The 19,826-nt window shown below is 38.5% G+C and overlaps 1 protein-coding gene across 5 annotated transcripts in view; it reads left to right on the top strand.

The window, feature by feature from the left end:
* Positions 1–19,826, top strand: part of LOC126481152 (uncharacterized) — a 248,064-nt gene that overhangs the window by 82,117 nt on the left and 146,121 nt on the right. For all 5 annotated transcript variants that reach the window (XM_050104720.1, XM_050104721.1, XM_050104719.1 and 2 more), the window contains 2 exons: positions 2,813–3,031; positions 4,047–4,377. In XM_050104720.1, the coding sequence (XP_049960677.1) occupies positions 2,813–3,031; positions 4,047–4,377 (550 nt within the window). The remainder of the gene's footprint in view (positions 1–2,812; positions 3,032–4,046; positions 4,378–19,826) is intronic.

The raw sequence follows: 19,826 nt of genomic DNA, 5'->3' as shown, positions 1-19,826 counted from the left end.
ATGGTAGCAAAATCTACGAACACAACATTAGATTTGTTTATTCCTTGCATTCAGTTGGTAATGGTGCTACTGCAGGTGCAATTTTCTGTGGCATCATGAATCTTCCAAATCCCCCAACCAAGTTTACGACCTATAATAAATTAATAGGGTCTAAAGTAGAAGATGTCTGTATAGAATCTATGAAGAACGCTGTGGAAGAGGCAGTAATGGAAAATAATGGTAACAGAGATTTGACTGCAGCGTTCGATGGTACCTGGCATAAACGGGGACACATTTCTTCATGGTGTAGTATCTGCCACCAGTATGTATACAGGGAAAGTTTTAGATGTAGCAGTAATATCAAAGTATTGTAGATGTCCACAAAAATATAAAGGTACACTTGAAAATAATTGGAAAGCTAACTATAGTGGCAGTAGTGGAGGAATGGAAGTGGCTGGTGTTGCCAGTATATTCCAGCGTTCTGAGGCGTGTGATAAAGTGCGATATGTTAATTACCTTGGTGACGGTGATTCTAAAAGTTTCAAACATGTTCAAGGACTGAAGCCCTATGGTGATGATGATGTAGTGCAGAAATTTGAGTGTATTGGACACGTACAGAAGCGAATGGGAACAAGACTTCAGCGACTGAAAGCTTCGTACAAAAAACAAAAACTCAGTGATGGTAAAGGGTTGGATGGGAAGGGAAGGTTAACTGACAGTGTAATTGACAAAATACAGAACTATTATGGAATGGCTATTAGGCAAAATACACAAAGTGTCGACAAAATGAAGAAGGCTGTTTGGGCTCTTTTTTTTTCATACTTCTTCAACCGATGAAAATCCTCAACATAGCTTGTGTCCCAAAGAAGAAGACAGTTAGTGTAAATATAACAAAGGATTGCTAACTGGTGAAGTGTACACTCATAAGCATAGTCTGCCTCATGCAATAATAGAGGTGATAAAACCTATTTTCAGAGACTTAGCAGCACCTGAACTGTTGAAAAAGTGTATTCACGGAAAAACTCAAAACCCCAATGAAAGTGTAAATTAATGTTATATGGTCGAGAATCCCCAAGACTGTATTTGTTGGAATAGAAACACTTCACTTTGGTGTGTATGATGCTGTTGCGACTTTCAATGATGGCAACATTGTAAGGTGCAAGGTATGTAGAAATATGGGAATGAAGATAGGTTCTAACATGGTACAAGCGATGCTTGCTTTAGACAAGGAACGCCTTCGGGCTGCAGACAGGGCTGTAAAGAGTCTAGAAATACAAGCAAGAGTAAACAGGAGGAGGAACAAGAGGAAGCTGGAGGAGGAGTTTGCAGAGGATGAAGATAATCCATCCTATGGACCTGGAATGCACTAAAAAGTTAATCTAATCTTTGTCGCTCGATTCCCAAAACTTTTATTTTCTCATACTAATTACATGTTTTCTAAGGATCTTCCAAACATATTTGTTTCAAACTTTCAGTAAATGTTACACAGTACCTTCTGCATAATTTAACACAGCCTTTTTCCAAAAAACTGTATATTTTTGAATATATAAATAAAAAATTGCAAAAAATGTTGTGAATTTTCATTACAATTGAAAAAAAAAATAACTGAACTAAAATTTTGTAAAATCCCTGTGTTAAGTTGTAGCCCATATTCCTATAAATAATCTGTAAAAAGTTCAACTTCCTACCTCAAATACTTTGTGAGGAAAGATGTAATTTATAAGCGTTATTTTAACATTGCAAGTATAGGGCGTTCCGGAGCCCCTTAAGGGTACATTTGAGTTAACGCTTATTTCCAGCACAGCATAGTTGTTCTAATGGGCACCACAAAAATGAATTTATTAAATTAAGATGACATTTTTCACTTGGGATGTAACAAAGAAGAGGTCATGCTGAAAACAGCTTAATTGGAAAAATACGACTTTCATTTAACAGGGTTGTTCCTTGTATTTGTGTACCACTTCCTGACTGCAGTGTTAAATCCTAACATAAAGGGTGTTTGATCCTTCTGTGCCCATTTATGAATGGGTTTTTATTCTGACAAATGATCTAACCTGTTTTTAATGCTTGTAATATACAGGGTGAACCTGATAATCACCAACAAACTTTAAGAGGTGGTAGTAGTAGTATGGAACAAAACAAGATAACAAATTGTAAATATGGGCCCTGAAATCATAGACGTTAAGAGCTATTAGCAGTTGTCCCTCTTCACTACTGTGAAACACGTCTCTTCTAATGAACAAGTGCTCATAGCTCTTAAGGTTTACATTTTAGAGCCCTAATTTATTGAATACTTTTTCTAGTTTTGGCCCATACTATCACCTCTGAAAGCTCATCGGTGGAGTTCTGGTTCACCCTCTAGATATCACACAATTCCACAATTTTAATGGAGTATTGTTAGTATTCCTCGGAGATATTTCTGAGACAAGGCCATGACCAGCAGTTTCCTCCACCTAATAAGGAGGCAGCTATAAATTGAAATAGGAAATCTTCCTGCTATTTTACCTGATGACAAAGTTTTGTGTGGACTCCAGCATAAGTCATAAATCAAATATTTTAATGTGTGTTACACAGTGTCTGTCTCATCTGTTTCTATGTAATGATCTCCATTTTTGTGGTACAAATTTTTGAACAGGATGACTTCACAGTCACACACTCTCTCTCTCTCTCTCTCTCTCTCTCTCTCTCTCTCTCTCTCTCTCTTTGTGTGTGTGTGTGTGTGTGTGTGTGTGTGTGTGTGTGTGTGTGTGTGTTAGACATTGACTTTGGGAATTAGGCTACTGTTGCAAATTTCTGTGTACTGGAGTAAGAGGTATAATTTTTTATTGCATAGATGCTAAATGGCCTCTGTAGTGCTGGTTCAAGACTATCAGAGGCTCTTGGGGGCATGGTACGAGACACAAATTCTCCATCATATGCCATTGCAGTCCAGTGTCACTCTGCATGGGAAGAATTAGTGAAGGCAACTGCAGCTGCCACTTCAGCAGTAAAAAGTCAGGTTACTACGACTTTGCAGGACGTCAATAATCAAGATAGCACTGAAAGTAGTCAGGTAACAGTTGCCCACAAACTACAATGGCATATTTGTGTATTTTAGTTTATCTTAAAAATGCTGTTTTCTTTTTTCTTTTTTTTTTACTGTTTTCTTGCAGTTTTGTGGTGTGCTCAGTAAGGAAATGTGTGACATAGTATTAATTACATTATTAATTAATCTTCTCAAGAAACTAAATGCTAGAAGAAATGTGATAATTCAAAGCTTCAGCAAATATATTAGTTTATTTTTTGTATATGTAATTGTACTCTATGATAGAGGCTTCCTGTAAAGACAATTCGTTAACTAAGGGCAACAAGTTTAAAATAAATAAATATATACATGTTTTGTGTACTTCTTGTTTCTATGCCTTTTATTACAGTATTATATAATTCACAGAAATCTGCTCAGGGGCAAAGCTACAAATCCTTTAAATGTAACTATTTGATGATGCACAGAAAAAATGTGAGCTGTTGAAATTTCTTGAACGGTGATATTTAGTTTACTATTCGCCCACTTTATAATTTGTGTGTATTAACAAACAACCTTGAGAGACTGACAAATTTCCAATTTTATCATTTGCAACATGGAAATGAATGCTCTGTACACCACTTGTTTTCTAAATTGCTTCTGGTAATGATTATCATTCTCTGTTGGAGATAAGATTGAAGCAGAATTTACAACTGCTAGAATGCATATGATTGACTGTAGTGGCTAGAGGTATTGTAATTTAATATTATTAAAATCTGTGAAGGCCATTCAATTTGGTCCCCAGTGTAGTAATTAGAGTTGTAATTGCTGTACCTGCTATTTAAAATACTTTCCTAATCATTTCAGGTGTATTTAAGTACAGCCAACTAGAAACAATATGACCATCAACACACTGATGTTAACATCTGTGCTCTTAATTATCATATCACATGTGCTAAATGAGTTATTGGCCAGTCACTGTATCCTGTTCACCCTATCATTTGTGTCTGTCTGTCTCAGTCCCTTAGTACAGTCACTTATTAGACTATTCATTTATGATGAACAGGTGGTTTGTGGCAGCCTCATGACATTTGTGAAGCTGCAGCAGCAGTTCTGTGCTTCGTGTAGCGAATTCTTGAGCTCTGTGCCAACGTGCAGCTGTAGCTCCTCCCATGACCCTGACTGTGGCATCGGTGTACTACAGCAGAGTCTGGCACGTATGTATGCCCCAGTGCCACCGTGGCCACAACGCAGATGGTCAGAGGCTGCAGCTACCGACCTTGGGGGAGAGGGGGATGCAACTGCTCCTCGCCGCTGGTCTGTCCCATGCCCACCCCAGCGGGGAGCTGCCAAACTTGGAGTTCCTTCACAGGACCGAAGCCGATCTGCTACTCCAGGTACTTGCATGTACTAGCTTTTTCATTGGAACTCATGTCTGATTTTGTAGTTTTTAAAAATTGATAATTCTGTGCAGAATGTTCATTATCATCTGCTGCATCTGTTTACTTATCCAGTAAAAAATAATAATAAGCCACCAAACTTGAAGTTTGGTTTGAGCACCACAATCGTTTAGCAGACATGGTCCTCCTGTAGGTGCTACACTCTTGCTTTCTTCCATTATGTGGTATCATTCACCCTTCCATTTGTAGGCCACACAAAATTAATGTAATATCTCAATTATGATATAGTTTGATATTTTTATCATACACAAAGAAATTTTGACATTGAAACGAGGTACAAGTAACAGGAAATTCCTGACTTACTAGGCATTGAATCAGGACCTTCTCAAAATAATCTCGTTCAGATCTCCAGTCTGCCATGAAAGATATGACGAAAGTTCAAGCAAATTGTGTACTATTTTGTTCACGGAGCTTACATTTCTGAGAGATATCAGTGTAGTGGTATTTGGTCAAGATTTACACAATTTGAATCCTAATGGGGAGAAGGAACATGCATCTCCAGTATTTGACCACACGGGGAAGAGAGGTGGCTTCATAACCAGACTGTAAACTGAAGTCCTCAGTTAAATTCCAAACTTCTCAGCATGATTTGGTAAGTGAGAGCAGAAAAAGTTTGAAGCTCCTATGCTGTTGTAGGGAAGAAGGCTTGTGTGGTGCCACTAGTCTTCTCCTTCTCTCTTCCTATTACACCATACTCATATATAACAACAGAAATTCAAAACCACACTGCAGGAACTTTTATCATGGTCATCATACAATCCTGATGTGCATTTGACACTCCATAACAGTTTAGATGTTGCTAATCACCTTCACTAAGACCTTTCCCATGGTCACAGTGGGATTAGTACTTTGTGCCACTGCTTATTTACTGCACAGGGAGCTGTATGACATACTTTGAAAGCTACAAAAATATTTTTTCACTCACAGTTAACATCAGTCACATCAAATTTTAGTTGTTAATATATGCTAGAAGTTAGCTATAAAAAAAGGTAATAATAATTCCTCATGTATATGTCTGGTCGGAAGAAAAAAGTGGTTTTTTTTCCCCCTGAATGTAAAATAGTATAGATGGAGCAACGAAGTTGTGGATGAGATATGGGTGAATCAAAAAGTATGGTGACATTAAATGTTCATCTAATAGATAACTTTTCTCAAAGAACACAGCAGTAATTTATTGGAGCGATGTTATCCTGTGTTACTGGAAAATTAATATGAGAAAATTCCAAAATAACTATGAAACAGTGCCCTGTGCCATCAGGAGGTGACATTTCAGGTCCTGCTGGCAGCTCCAATTAAAAACCATCTGAAGTTTGGAACTGTTTATTCTTTCCTTGGGGAGGAAGCTTGAAGCATAACAATATGTCAGTAAAAGATGTGATTGAAACTGAAGAAGCTGAAGCATATTTCTGGTTTTTGTGAATCTTGTATCAATAATATCTCTTCTAGGGACACAGTGTTATTGAAGGCACTTACATTATGGATGATGGAGAGGTTTTCCTGTTTCAGGGGTGGAGGGTAGGAGGGGTGTAAGGTTGTCTGTGGAATAAGACATAATAAATATATTTAAAAAATGGATGGATGCACCTTAGTACAAGCTGGAACAGTGTACAGTAAATATGAGGAGGATTTGAAATGTGCAATGGGAATTTCAGAACTTCAGGAGACTAGGTGGGAGAGGTAAACAAACAAAAATTTTCACTGTTCTACTCATGAGAATATACAGTTTGGTTTCTAGTGTCCAGGTCTATGCCCAAGCCTGTTGTACACTTTCAGAGTCAGAGAAAAATTTCATGATGTTACATCTGTCAATTTATATGCCCCTGTAGAAATGCTAGATGAAGAACACCCGAAGAAGGAATAGATGAGGCCAAACAAAGTAGCAACTTCCCCTACAAAGACATATGTGCATCTACAAAAGATAATGTTATGCATCTGGCAAAACAGCAACAGTGTGGTGTACTATGACTTGCTTATCTGAGGTGTAACTGTCACTGCTGAAATTTTTGTCAGTAATTGAGACATCTTGCAGATGCAGTCCAAGAACAACCACCAGGAAGACTGCCTGAAGTGATGCTACTCCACGATAATGTCCACCTGTATTCTGTTAGATTGACAAAAAACACTATACAGCAGTTGGGTTCGGATGTCACCCACCTTATTCACCGGATCTTGCACCCACAGATTTTCGCCTGTTGTGCTCTCTATCAAATTAGTTTCAAAGAACTTCAACTTTGGATGAAAATGTGCTCTGAATGTGGTTTGATGAGTTCTTCATCTCAAAACCATTTGATTTCTGCAGCCATGGATTCAAAATGTTACTCCAGCATTGGCAAACTGTTTTAAATAGTGAAGGAGAATATATTATTGATGACTAGAGTCTCTCTTATGTGCGTCTGCTGTGTTTATTAAACTAGTGGGAAAACGGTAAGCTTATGCACCAACCAAATTTGCATGACCTTTACTTTAGTTGGAGAGGTAGGCCAAGTTAGCTGATCTATTAACAGAAAATATAGGAGGGGGATGGACCCCACCATACAAAAGCAAATTTCTGTGTATATGGGGACCAGGTGAGACACCAACATCAGGACAAATACAGACAGACAGCATTAAAGGAAATTAAACAGACAGAGACTCCCAATTCATCTCGTAATAATAAACGGAAAAGTGAAATCAACTTGCTTCATCAGAAAATTAGGAGGTAAAAATTAAAGTAAATGAGTTGTCAATTTTTTTTGGAAGATCTTAGTAGTTGGAAGTAAATTGATGTCATTTGTGTGTCTCAGCACCATACAGCCATAGGGATAGAAAATCTTAGTGTACGTGGTTATAAGTTAGCTGCATATTCATGTAGAGTCAGTAAGGATAAGGCGGAGTTGTCACATTCATAAAATAGAATATAAATATGAAAATTTAGAAATGTGTGAATACTGCATATATCAGGATGTATAAGACATGTGCTTGTGAGTTGCTACTGGGAAATGTAATATTTAGTATTCTTATAATATACAGGTCTTCAGTGGGCAATTGGGAAATTTTTGTGAAACACTTTTGATTAATTATTGTATTCTCTGTCAAAGAGAAGGAAGGGGTTATTAATTTGTGATGTTTTTAATGCATATTTCTTGAAGGAACCCGACAGGAAAAGTGAAGTGCTTTTAGCTGTTTATAATTTGGTTTGATCACAGACTTCCATACCCAAATTGCTCAAGATAGTCGTACCCTTATAGGTAATCTATTCATCCAACAAGCAGTAGTTAAAGACACGCATGCCTATCCAGCGGTAAACAGATTTGTCAGATCTCAGTGCACAGTTAGCCACATTATATACCGTAACTTAGTTCCACGTACAGTTCAGAAACACTCTTAAAAAACAGATCTATGCCAGCTGTCTGACATCTCTACACTCAGAATATACTGGCAAGATCCCCTCCATGTGATTCAAATTGACCTGCAGTCTCTCCTAAAAAGCTCAGGCCCCTCACAAGGACTTACACCTCAATCCAGTGAACTTCTTACCCCACCCAAACCACATCCCCCCCCCCCCCCCCCCACCACACCTTTTACCTTCTTCCTAAGATCCACAATCCCAATAATCCTGGCTGTCCTTTAGCTGCTGACTTCGATGCACCCACTGAATTTATATCTACCCGTGCCTGTCCCACTCCCACCTTACACCTTTCTTGTCACTGTTTTGCCATCTCCCTCTATACCAACATCCCTCATGTACATGGTCTATCTGCAGCTGAACATTTACTCAGTCAGTGGCCACCTGATTCCAGACTTATGACAACCTTTCTGTTTACCTTAATCAACTTCTTACATACCAACAATTACTTCACCTCTGAGGAGCAGAGATACAAAAAGATCAGGGGTACGGCCATGGGAACCGGGAGGGCTCCTTCATGTGCCAACCTTTTTATGGGTCAATGGAGTGGGCTTTGTTGGGTTCCATAAACCTTCACCTCCAGTTTGGTTTAGATAGATCGATGACATCTTTGCCATATGGACTCATGGTGACGCTGAATCATTAAAATTACAGAAAGCTCTTTAATACTGTATCCCAATTAAATTTCACATTGTCTTATTACGAATCCCATTCCACTTTCCTTGATGTTGATCTCATCCTCACTGAAGGCCAGCTACACACTTACGTCCACATTAAACCTACTAACAAACAACAGGACTTATATTTTGACAGTTGCCATCCTTCCAATGTCAAAGTTCCTTCCCATACAGTCTTGGCATTCAAGGCAAACGTATTTGTTTGGATGCAAACTCTTTACAGCAATACACTACCATTCTCACCTCAGCCTTCGCTGGACATAGTTACTCCATCAGCCTAGTTCGAAAGCAGATTTTCCAGACCATCGCAGCCAATCCTGATACTGCTACTTCTCCAAAAAAACAACTTTGGAGCACATCACTTGTCACTCAGTATTATCCTGGTCTTGAATGTTTAATCAGCTACTTTGACAAGGCCATGACTGTCTAAAATCGTGCTCTGAAATAAGACCCATTCTGTCCGAGATTTTGCCTACCACACCGAGAATAGCGTTTCATTGCCCTCCCAATCTCCACGTATCCTTGTCAGACTCTATGCTCCTCCTGCACCCACCTCCCTACCCTATGGCTACTACGCCTGGGACCACCCCCCGCCAAGGCTTGCCCTATGTACCCTCTTATCACCAGTTGCACCAGCCCTGTAACTGGCAAAACATGTACTATCAGAGGGAGACCCACATTTGAAATGAGACAATGTTATTTGCCACCCATTGTGTAAACACTGTTTGGCATTTTACATTGACATGACTGCAACCAAGTTACCAGTTAGAATGAACAGCTGTAGGCAGTGGGTGTATACTGGCAACACACCAATATCCAGTTGCAGAGCGTGCTCTACAATGTAACGGTCATGACCTTGGTGCCTGTTTCAACACACGCACCATCTGGATTCTTTCACCAGATAGAAGTTTTCTCAGAACTCCACAGGTGGAAAATATTGCTAAAATGTGTCCTTGGTTCTTGCCACCTACCTGGCCTCCATTTACATTAATTCCTTCTATCTCAGCATTTCTTCACAGTAACTGCTCCTTTCTTCAATCCATTTTAGTTTTCTACATCTTTCATTTTCTGATCTGTCTATTTTTTGCTGTACCCCTCCCACCTCTGTTACATATAATGCACGTAGCTTTTCATTCTTATTACATTGTGCATGATGTTTTAGCAATAATCCCTCTCTTGTATATTATCCTGTCCTCCACCTTTAAGCTCTCAGTTAAGTTTCGTCCGGTGCAGTCTCCAACAATCAATCATTTCTCTTTGTCCTGTCTGGTAAGTCTCCCCTGACCCGTAGTTATGGGTGACTTTTCTGAACTGTACCCCTTTTCCTAAACTAGTCCAGTCTTTTCCTTCACCCATCTTCATTTCCCTTCAACTCTTCTGCTGGGAGAAGGAGCCACTGGCTCCAAAAGATTGTGTAAGTTAAACCTTTTTGTACGTGTGTGTTCTCCTGCAACCACTTGCTGAGTAGATTTTTTAATCTTATCCAATTACATTATACTTTTAGGAAACAGCAAAGCTGATTGACAGAACTACTGAAGATTTTTAAAGAAAGCTTAACGATGTTGACCGGAGTGAAGTTTACAATGAGCCTAATGTTATTCTGACATTTTTCTTAAACATTTATCTCTACAGGTAAGAGAATCTCTTCACAAGAAGAAGAAGAAAAGTATGAGTAGTACATGTGCTTTGAGCATTCCATACAAACATAATTATGTACATTGGTGATAACAATTTTGTTTGGTGCAATGGCATGGTGCAAGTCTTTCTATTGGATGCCATGTTGGTAACTTGTGTGTCCCTAACCTATAGCAGTTATCCAACCAGAGAAACCTGACCTACAGTTTAACATGGAATCAGAACCACATGTTGTTTCTGGCAACTCATCACAGCATTGAAAGGTGAAGGCTAGGTAGGTTAAAACGAAGACTGAAAAATCTGTAGTCTGATTGAGATTTGATCCCATGACCTCTTGGTTTCCAGGTATGTGGTTTACCGCTAGACCACCAGGCTCGACAGGCATGTACAGTGATCGTCTGTAGGTTTCAAAGAGTGAGTTGTGAGTATTAAAATATGTGACATATATGGCCATATCTTTTGATTACATTGACTTAGAAGCTTAAATTTTTTACACTGCCAAGGAACTGCAGACCTTAGTAACTGACATAAAGTTCAATTTGATGCCTAAACCCTTACCTAAGAAAGAGGGCTTTTTAACATATGGACAGACAGACTACAAATGGCAAAAAATTCCTTTATGTGATTTAATTTCAAATCAGCAATTTTCAGAATTTTTTTTCTTTACTTGTACTGTGAAACCTTGCTTCTTGTGTCAAATTTCATTAACTTTGATCAGTGGGAAGTACTCTATAGGTTTTGATGAGTGAGTTTCCAATATCAAAATATATGACATAAATGGCTGTATCTTTTATCTGCATTGACATAGAGACTTATTTTTTTCACACAGCCAAGGAATCGCAGACTTCAGCACGTGAAATAAATTTCAACTAGATACTTCTACCCATTCTTGAGAAAAATGGGTCTTAACAGCAGAGAGACAGAAAGATAGGCAAACAGATGGACATTAAAGTGATCCTATAAGGGTTGTGTTTTTACGGATAGATCTATGGAATCCTGAAAAGAACTTGCACAAAATAGCCAGAGCAAGTAATGGCTGAGAAATACTTTAATATATTTAGCAAAGTTGGAAGAAAGAAGTAATCCAAGAATATGTGTATCTTGTCTGAAATTGACAGATTACGTAATAAAATAAAATCTGATGAAGTAGTGTTAAAAGAAAGACAAGGAAAGAAGCCACAGAAGGTGACACTACTTTTGTTAAAGAGAGTGGGAACATTGTAAAAGACAGTTAATGTGTAGCAGATAATTTTAGTAAGTGCTTTTTAAAAATAGGTTAGAAAATTGGTGCAAATTGTTCTTAAGCGAAAGCAAAGCAATACACCGAAGAAGCAACACAGAGGACATTTAGTGGAATAAAAATTAATCTCACATCCCCATCTGAAATAAGGAAGATCATTATGATTCTAAAAAGCAAAAATTCATATGTACTGGGTAATATCACCAATAAGACACTAAAATGTTGTGGGGCAGTAATATGTAATGTTCTCAGTAATTTATGTAATGCATCGTTAACTCATGATGTTTTCTCATTAAGATTGAGATATGTCATTGTTAGGCCTCTCTATAAAAAAGTGACTCCACAGATATAAATTGGTGACTCCACAGATATAAATAAGTACCATCCAGTGTCACTCCTTACATCATTTTTAAACATTTTTGAGAAGGTAAAGTACTCCAGGCTTGTCACCCACCTGTGCAGTAATGGGGTATTTAGCCAGTTGCTGTTTGGATTTGAGAAGGTCCATTCTACTAAATCAGCTATTTATACATTTATTGAGCACACAGTAAAATCCTTAAATGATAAAGTATCACCAATTGCCGTTGTCTGTGACTTATCAGGGACACTGGATTGTGTCACTCATAATATTCTATTAGAGAAGTTAAATTTTTATGGTGTCTATAGGTCAGCAAATGCCTGGTTGAGTTCTTATTTAAGAAACAGAATGCAAAAAGCTACCTTAGGCTGTTCGAGTAATACAAAATTGGACGCCACATCATTTACATGGGGAAAAATTACAATGGGAGCCCAAAAGGGGTGACCATTGGCCCACTACTGTTCTTGTTTTATGTTATTGATCTGCCGCTTTAGCTGAATCAGGAAGCAGAATTAGCCCTGTATGAAAATGACACTAGTATTGTGAAGCTGAGCAAAGAAACAGCAACAGAGAGAACAGTAAATGAAGTTTTAGTTAAAGTTACTTAACCGCTCTGCACAAATGGTCCAGCTTTTGTCCAGTTTTGTACTGTCAAAAATATCCCACCTTCTATTAAACTAGTATACCAACAAGAAATAATACATGGTGTAGAAAATTGTAAGTTATTACATATGCATATTGATGAAAAACTAAACTTGAAGAAGCTGGTAAAACATTTAGGTTTGGCTACTTTTTCTATAAGAGTAATTGACAACTTTGGAGATAAAGAAGTCAGTAAGTTAGCATATTTCGCAGCATTTCTGGATGTTTTATGGGACAATATCTGGAGTAACTCCTCACTTAAAGTACTCATTGTGCAGAGGTAAGTTACTAGAATTGTGTGCAGTTCACAAACATACATCTTGCAGGTATCTTTTTAAGCAGTTGGGAATATTAAACACAGCCTTACAGTACATTTGTTCAGTTATGAAATTTGTTATTAACAACCCATCTATATCTGAGAATAACAGGGATAGACACAAGTGCAACACTAGGAGAAAAAATGATCTGCGTTATCCTATAATGAATATAACTTTTGCACAGAAAGGAAAAGGAGAGAGATGTGCAGCTATGAAACTCTTTGACGACCTATCAATGGAAATAAAATGCCTGACAGATAGCAGAAGTATTTTCAAATATTGATTAAAGAGGTTTCTCCTGGAAAATTGCTTCTATACATCAGAGGAATTCTTGAGTAGAGATAATTAACTGTTAAAAAAAAATTAAAAATCTGTGAATGCCTGACATGTAGCCATAAATATTATTTAAATTTTTTTAGTTGTATACAGGGTGTTACAAAAAGGTACGGCCAAACTTTCAGGAAACATTCCTCACACACAAAGAAAGAAAATATGTTATGTGGACATGTGTCCGGAAATGCTTACTTTCCATGTTAGAGCTCATTTTATTACTTCTCTTCAAATCGCATTAATCATGGAATGGAAACACACAGCAACAGAACGTACCAGCGTGACTTCAAACACTTTGTTACAGGAAATGTTCAAAATGTCCCCCGTTAGCGAGGATACATGCATCCACCCTCCGTCGCACGGAATCCCTGATGCGCTGATGCAGCCCTGGAGAATGGCGCATTGTATCACAGCCGTCCACAATACAAGCACGAAGAGTCTCTATATTTGGTACCGGGGTTGCATAGACAAGAGCTTTCAAATGCCCCCATAAATGAAAGTCAAGAGGGTTGAGGTCAGGAGAGCGTGGAGGTCATGGAATTGGTCCGCCTCTACCAATCCATCGGTCACCGAATCTGTTGTTGAGAAGCGTATGAACACTTCGACTGAAATGTGCAGGAGCTCCATCGTGCATGAACCACATTTTGTGTCGTACTTGTAAAGGCACATGTTCTAGCAGCACAGGTAGAGTATCCCGTATGAAATCATGGCGGTGAATCGAGGAAGTACAGTACATACTGACGAAACTAAAATGAGCTCTAACATGGAAATTAAGCGTTTCCGGACACATGTCCACATAACATCTTTTCTTTATTTGTGTGTGAGGAATGTTTCCTGAAAGTTCGGCCGTACCTTTTTGTAACACCCTGTATAAGTGTTCTATGTTTGTTCTGTTGACACATACCATGTCATAACATATGTAGCGAATTTGATCTAAGGAACTAGTAACTAACTAACTCTAAATTACAGATCAGAAGGGAGACATATTGCAAAACATACTAAGAGCAACACGCGGCTATAACACCAGAAGAGGAGAAAGATGTGCGGTAGAGATGGCAATTATCACTGAAGCAACCGGTTTTTGGTTGTATCAGATTTTTTCAACACCATTTCAACTGCATAATTAAAACTGCTCTAAATAACCAATTTCTGAAATAACTGATTTCAGTTTTTTATTCCTGTGATCAACATACAAATTGAACAAAGATTTAAAGGTTTTCATTCCTTCAGTTTCAGAATACAAAGAATCAAAATATTAAATTAAATAGGTAAATAAAAGAAAACTTAGTCAATCCACTGTTCGCTGCTTTTCTCAAAAGGTGATAGGTGGTTGACTACTACAAAATTCACTAGCAGTGTCTATTGATTCTAATATTTTGAAACTCTGCTCAAAAATCATGTTTTAATTGGGGATCATACCAGTGTTTGGACGTTATGAATACTCAGTGCTAAAGGATGAAAACTGAGGTTGATTATGTAGACACATGCAGCAGATTAGCTGCTCTATATTTCTATTGTAAACTGTGAATGAAATATTGAGTTTTAAGATGTCTCCTTACATTATGCCACATTAATCTTTCAAAGCAAATGGAGCATTGTACTTCATTGATTATTGCCTTAATAAAAACTTCAAGATTAGAAATGGCACCATTCTGTAATACAACTGATCTCCAACAATGACAGTGAGAAACTATCGTACAGACCAGATAGAGCATGTCTTGCACACTGCCTGTACACATGTACCATCTAATAGGCCATGTCACATGCTAACAGGAACATTATTGTCTCAGCAGTGCTGTATCAATTCTTATGCCAAGTGTTTGTTGCTCATTTCTGTTGGCATTGGTATTAAAATGGTACTGATCACTTTTCCCACTTTCTGTAATAACACAGCATTTCAAAACAATGCAAACTTTATGAATATAAATTATTTATTCTTTGAAAAAGATTTACTTAAAAATGAGAAATTTTAGCACTGCTGCTATGGGTAATAGCTATTTTGGTTTTCTTACCCAGTTATTAGTAAGAAGTGAAAGCACCTCTTATAACCAAGACGAAACAAATGCCAAAAAATGCCGGTTATTCAGAACGAAAATACTGGCACTGATTTTTAACTAGTCAATTTTTCCCATTCCTAATGTGTGTGCAGTGTGGATCAACCTAATTTTGAAAAAGAAATTGATGTTAAAAGAACACATCTTTGAACTCAGGGGAAAAAATTGCTTGTTGATTGTATACTCCATGTCTACACTTAAATATTTACCTGCAATGATGCCTGTAATCAGTCTAGATGGTTCATCATTCTGTACCATACACTCATCTTCAAAAGCAACAAGAAATTTATATCACCTGTTCAATAATCATTGTTTTGTGAAAGGAAATTTGTGATAGATACACAAAACTGTATAAAAATGGGAAAAATATTATTTTTTTCTCGTGTGTCTCTTTACCTCTGTTTTATGAGAAAAAACTACTACTACATGCTGTACCAGTTCATAAAATTTCTGAATCATCTGAACCACATTTCACCCTACCCTGACTAAAAATGGCATGTACTTCAGACTGAACCTGGTGTGACATATTTACTTCTGACATAGTCCAACAAGTTTACATCAGTGAAAGTTGTTTTCCAGTATATTGCTACATAAAATTAACATGAGCAGAATACTATAGTTCCAAGTGTACCACCACAAACATTGTTCAGTTACAGTCATTATCACATTATTAGTATTCTGTTCTTCAGTTTGAAAATGTGATGGAAATATGTGCAGTATTCTTCAAAATACACATTTACTGGGACTAAATCATTTGTAACTGTGAGCTAGTTATGTATAAAAATGATGAATTGTGACTGTGACTCACAGGATTATTAAATGTCATCCTTACTTTCTGTTCATATATAATTCGTACAATATATCAATATTTTATATATAAAAACAAAGATGAGGTGACTTACCGAACGAAAGCGCTGGCAGGTCGATAGACACACAAACAAACACAAACATACACACAAAATTCAAGCTTTCGCAACAAACTGTTGCCTCATCAGGAAAGAGGGAAGGAGAGGGGAAGACGAAAGGAAGTGGGTTTTAAGGAGAGGGTAAGGAGTCATTCCAATCCCGGGAGCGGAAAGACTTACCTTAGGGGGAAAAAAGGACAGGTATACACTCGCACACACGCACATATCCATCCACACATACAGACACAAGAAATATGTCTGCTTGTGTCTGTATGTGTGGATGGATATGTGCGTGTGTGAGAGTGTATACCTGTCCTTTTTTCCCCCTAAGGTAAGTCTTTCCGCTCCCGGGATTGGAATGACTCCTTACCCTCTCCCTTAAAACCCACTTCCTTTCGTCTTCCCCTCTCCTTCCCTCTTTCCTGATGAGGCAACAGTTTGTTGCGAAAGCTTGAATTTTGTGTGTATGTTTGTGTTTGTTTGTGTGTCTATCGGCCTGCCAGCGCTTTCGTTCGGTAAGTCACCTCATCTTTGTTTTTATATATAATTTTTCCCACGTGGAAAGTTTCCTTCTATTATATTGATATCAATATTTTATGTTTTTTGTAATAGTTGTAAGAAGCAAATGTTGATGTGCTTGTAATTTTGGATTTAGGTGCATACCCATTGTTATTTTGTGTTATTTTGAAAAAAGTAATTGTTATGTATTAATTTAAATAATTATCTGTGAAATGCTACTTGTCTTTCTGTGTGTTTTTTCCTTTAGTTGGCTGTTCACCACCTTGATTTGTCACAACTTTTGAGCTACACGCCAAACAGTTTTAAAGTGCAAAAGTCATCAAAGAGATATTAAAAAGAAAGATGTTATCACTATAAAAGATTCATTCCTGTGTGACTAAGGGACCGCATCAAACGTGTGTTAAACTACCAAACAAGTAGTGTGACAAGTAGCCCTTATGGGAACAGTTTACTTGAAGAGAACTAGATTAAATGAAAAAATCTAGTGACACCATAGAATGACAGATATCTTATCAATATAGAAATTGTAAACCTTCCTTTTTAGTGTTAGTACAGTGATGGAACATTTTGTCAGGCATAGTTCTTTTGGCCCCAGACTTCGATGGTAACTTGCAGCCAAAGACTAAGTCCAGGCTTTAACTGCTGAATTTTTAATACCATGAGTTAGAAGACTGAATTCTTAATACTATGTAACATGAAGCTTGAAAGCAGTGATGACATTATTTGAATAATATTTTACACTGTTTTAATGGAAACTTAGACATCCTTATAATATGGCTATTGCTGCTGTTGATGAGCTCAGCTACTACGAAATAAATATGTAGGCATGAAGAAAAGAAGATGTAGAATATTAATGATGCTGGTTTTATTTAAAAAGTTTGAAGAAAAAAAATCAGAGGAATTGATTTCAGTACACCCTCATATGGAAGGGGCTCCAAATTGTGACAGTATTGTGCAAAGGATACATAGCTACTCACCACATAGAGGAGAAGATGAGTCACAGGCAGGCACAACAAAAACACTGCGATACATTTGAGCTTACTGCCAAAAGACCTACTTCTAAAGTAGAAAATGCACACATGCGCTTGCCCCCCCCCCCCCCCCCCCCCCACACACACACACACACAGGCACGACCACCACTGTCTTTGGCTGCTGAGGCCAGACTGCATACAGCATCTGATAGAAGAAGCAATCTGTGGGTGGCAGGGGTAAGCATGAGGTTGAGATGGGGTGAGAGCGGTATAGCAGAGTACGGATGGATGAACATGTAGTGGTGCCTGTAGGAGCATGTAGACATGTGATGCGGAGAGGGTAGGCGTGCTAGGTGCAGCCAGGAGGTTTGAGAGGGTGGGATGGGGGGGATGAGGGAGGGGGTGCAAGGGAGTGGGAAAGGAGACAAGTAGAGGAGATCAAAAGGAGTAGTGGGGTGTGTTCACGGAATAGAAAGCTTTGTAGTACTGGAGAGTGAGCAGGGAAGGTGATAGGTAGGTGAAAGATGGGGACTAGCAGAGATTGAGGCCAGGGTGTAATGGGAACACAGGCTATATTGTAAGGAGCATTCCCACCCGCACAGTTCAGAAAAGTTGGTGTTGGTATAAAGGATCCAGATGATGCAGGTTTTCAAGCAGTCACTGAACTGAAGCTTGTTGTGTTGGGCAGCAACTTCAACATCAGAACGATACAGTTGTCTCTTGGCCTCAGTTGGACGGTGGCCGTTCATGCGGAGAGCGAGCTTACTTATTTCCACGCAGAAAGCAGCATAGAGGTGTGACTTAGTTCTTAGATCACATGACGGCTTTCACAGGTAGCCCTGCCTTTGACTGGATAAAAGGTGCCTGTGATTGGACTGAAGTAGGCGGTGGTGATGGGATGTATGGTACAGGTCTTGCATCTAGGTCTGTTGTAGGGATATAAGCTGTGATCCAAGGGTTTGGGAGAAGGGCTGTGGTTGGGATGGATAAGGATTGTTGCTGGATGGAGGAATACAACTGTGAGAGGATAGGTAAAGGTAGTGGGTAAGATATTCCTCATTTCAGGGTATGGCGAGAGGTAGTTGAAACCCTGGGAGAGAATATGATGCAGTTGCTCCAGTCCTAGTTGAGATTGAGTCACAAGGGTAGTGCTCCGTTGTGGCCAGGTGGTGGGAATATGGAAAGTGGTAAATGAGTGAAGGGGCAAAGCATGAGAGATCTGTTTTTGTATGTTGTTAGGAGGTAATTTTGGTCTGTGTGCAGTTTGTCCATGATAAGTTGATGATTGGGGCAGTGGCTGTTGGGAACAGCCCCACATTATGGCTGCCGAGGGGAGAGGAGTGGTGAGGGAATGGTAGCATCGGCTGCTTGTAGCAGTGCTGGCACCACTACCTGCATTTTGTGCCTAATATGAAATCTGAGGCGGCACTCGTGAAAATATTGCCCGCTTAAGTGACACTTCCGTCTGATCGAAAATCACCTAATTCATTTAATTCGTTGACATACCTGCAAGTTATGTATTATTCATTTACTGAAAATCATGATAAGTGAAAGCAGATGACTGTACAGCTTTGTGAATCGAAAGTCAAAAACTGATTTTTGGAATCTGTTTGCACATTGCATTAATTAAAAACAGCATATCAATAATGTTTACAAAGGGCAATTAATTGTGCCTGAAAGAATTGTCAAAATGGTGTTCACTAAAGATCAGTGTCATTTGTGTTTGATTCAAGATCATCATCATCACCACTTCAGAGCAAGATATTGATGACTTCTTTGATGGCTGTTTCCATTATTTCATTTTGTGCCCAATACTATTGCTGCAGCTGCTGCAGTTTCTTGCTGTAACCTTGCCAGTCATATGCAATAATGAACGGAAAACGGCATTAACAGGATTCTGCACTCTTTCCTTCACCTTGAGTTCTTCCTTCCTGAAATTGTGTTTTATGTTGGTCTGTACCAACTCTATGATATATAGATTGCAATTGCAGGGTGGTTAATGGACTACTTTGTGGCCCCTGCTCTTAATAATTTTATTCATGGCGTAAGAGTCGTTGCAATTTATTTGCCTGTCTCGAAACCATTCTGATATCGTAGTCATGACACCATTTTTATTAGGCATTATGCCAGACTTCCTGCTGTGGCATGACACACATCCATACAATCACAGAACTGGGTGGAATATTAGGAACTCCCATATCTGAAATCCCCCTCCCACACCCTCATGTCGATGTCTGCTAGGTTTGTCAACTTCAAGAAGTTCACAAGCTAGTGAAAACAGTTTCTTGCATGAAACTTCCTGACAAATTAAAAGTGTGTACTAGACTGGGTTTCCTGGTTCGAGTTCTGGTC

The sequence above is a fragment of the Schistocerca serialis genome, chromosome 5 (genome assembly GCF_023864345.2).
Source record: "Schistocerca serialis cubense isolate TAMUIC-IGC-003099 chromosome 5, iqSchSeri2.2, whole genome shotgun sequence".
Classification (NCBI taxonomy): domain Eukaryota; kingdom Metazoa; phylum Arthropoda; class Insecta; order Orthoptera; family Acrididae; genus Schistocerca; species Schistocerca serialis.
This window is presented reverse-complemented; position numbering and strand designations above follow the sequence as displayed.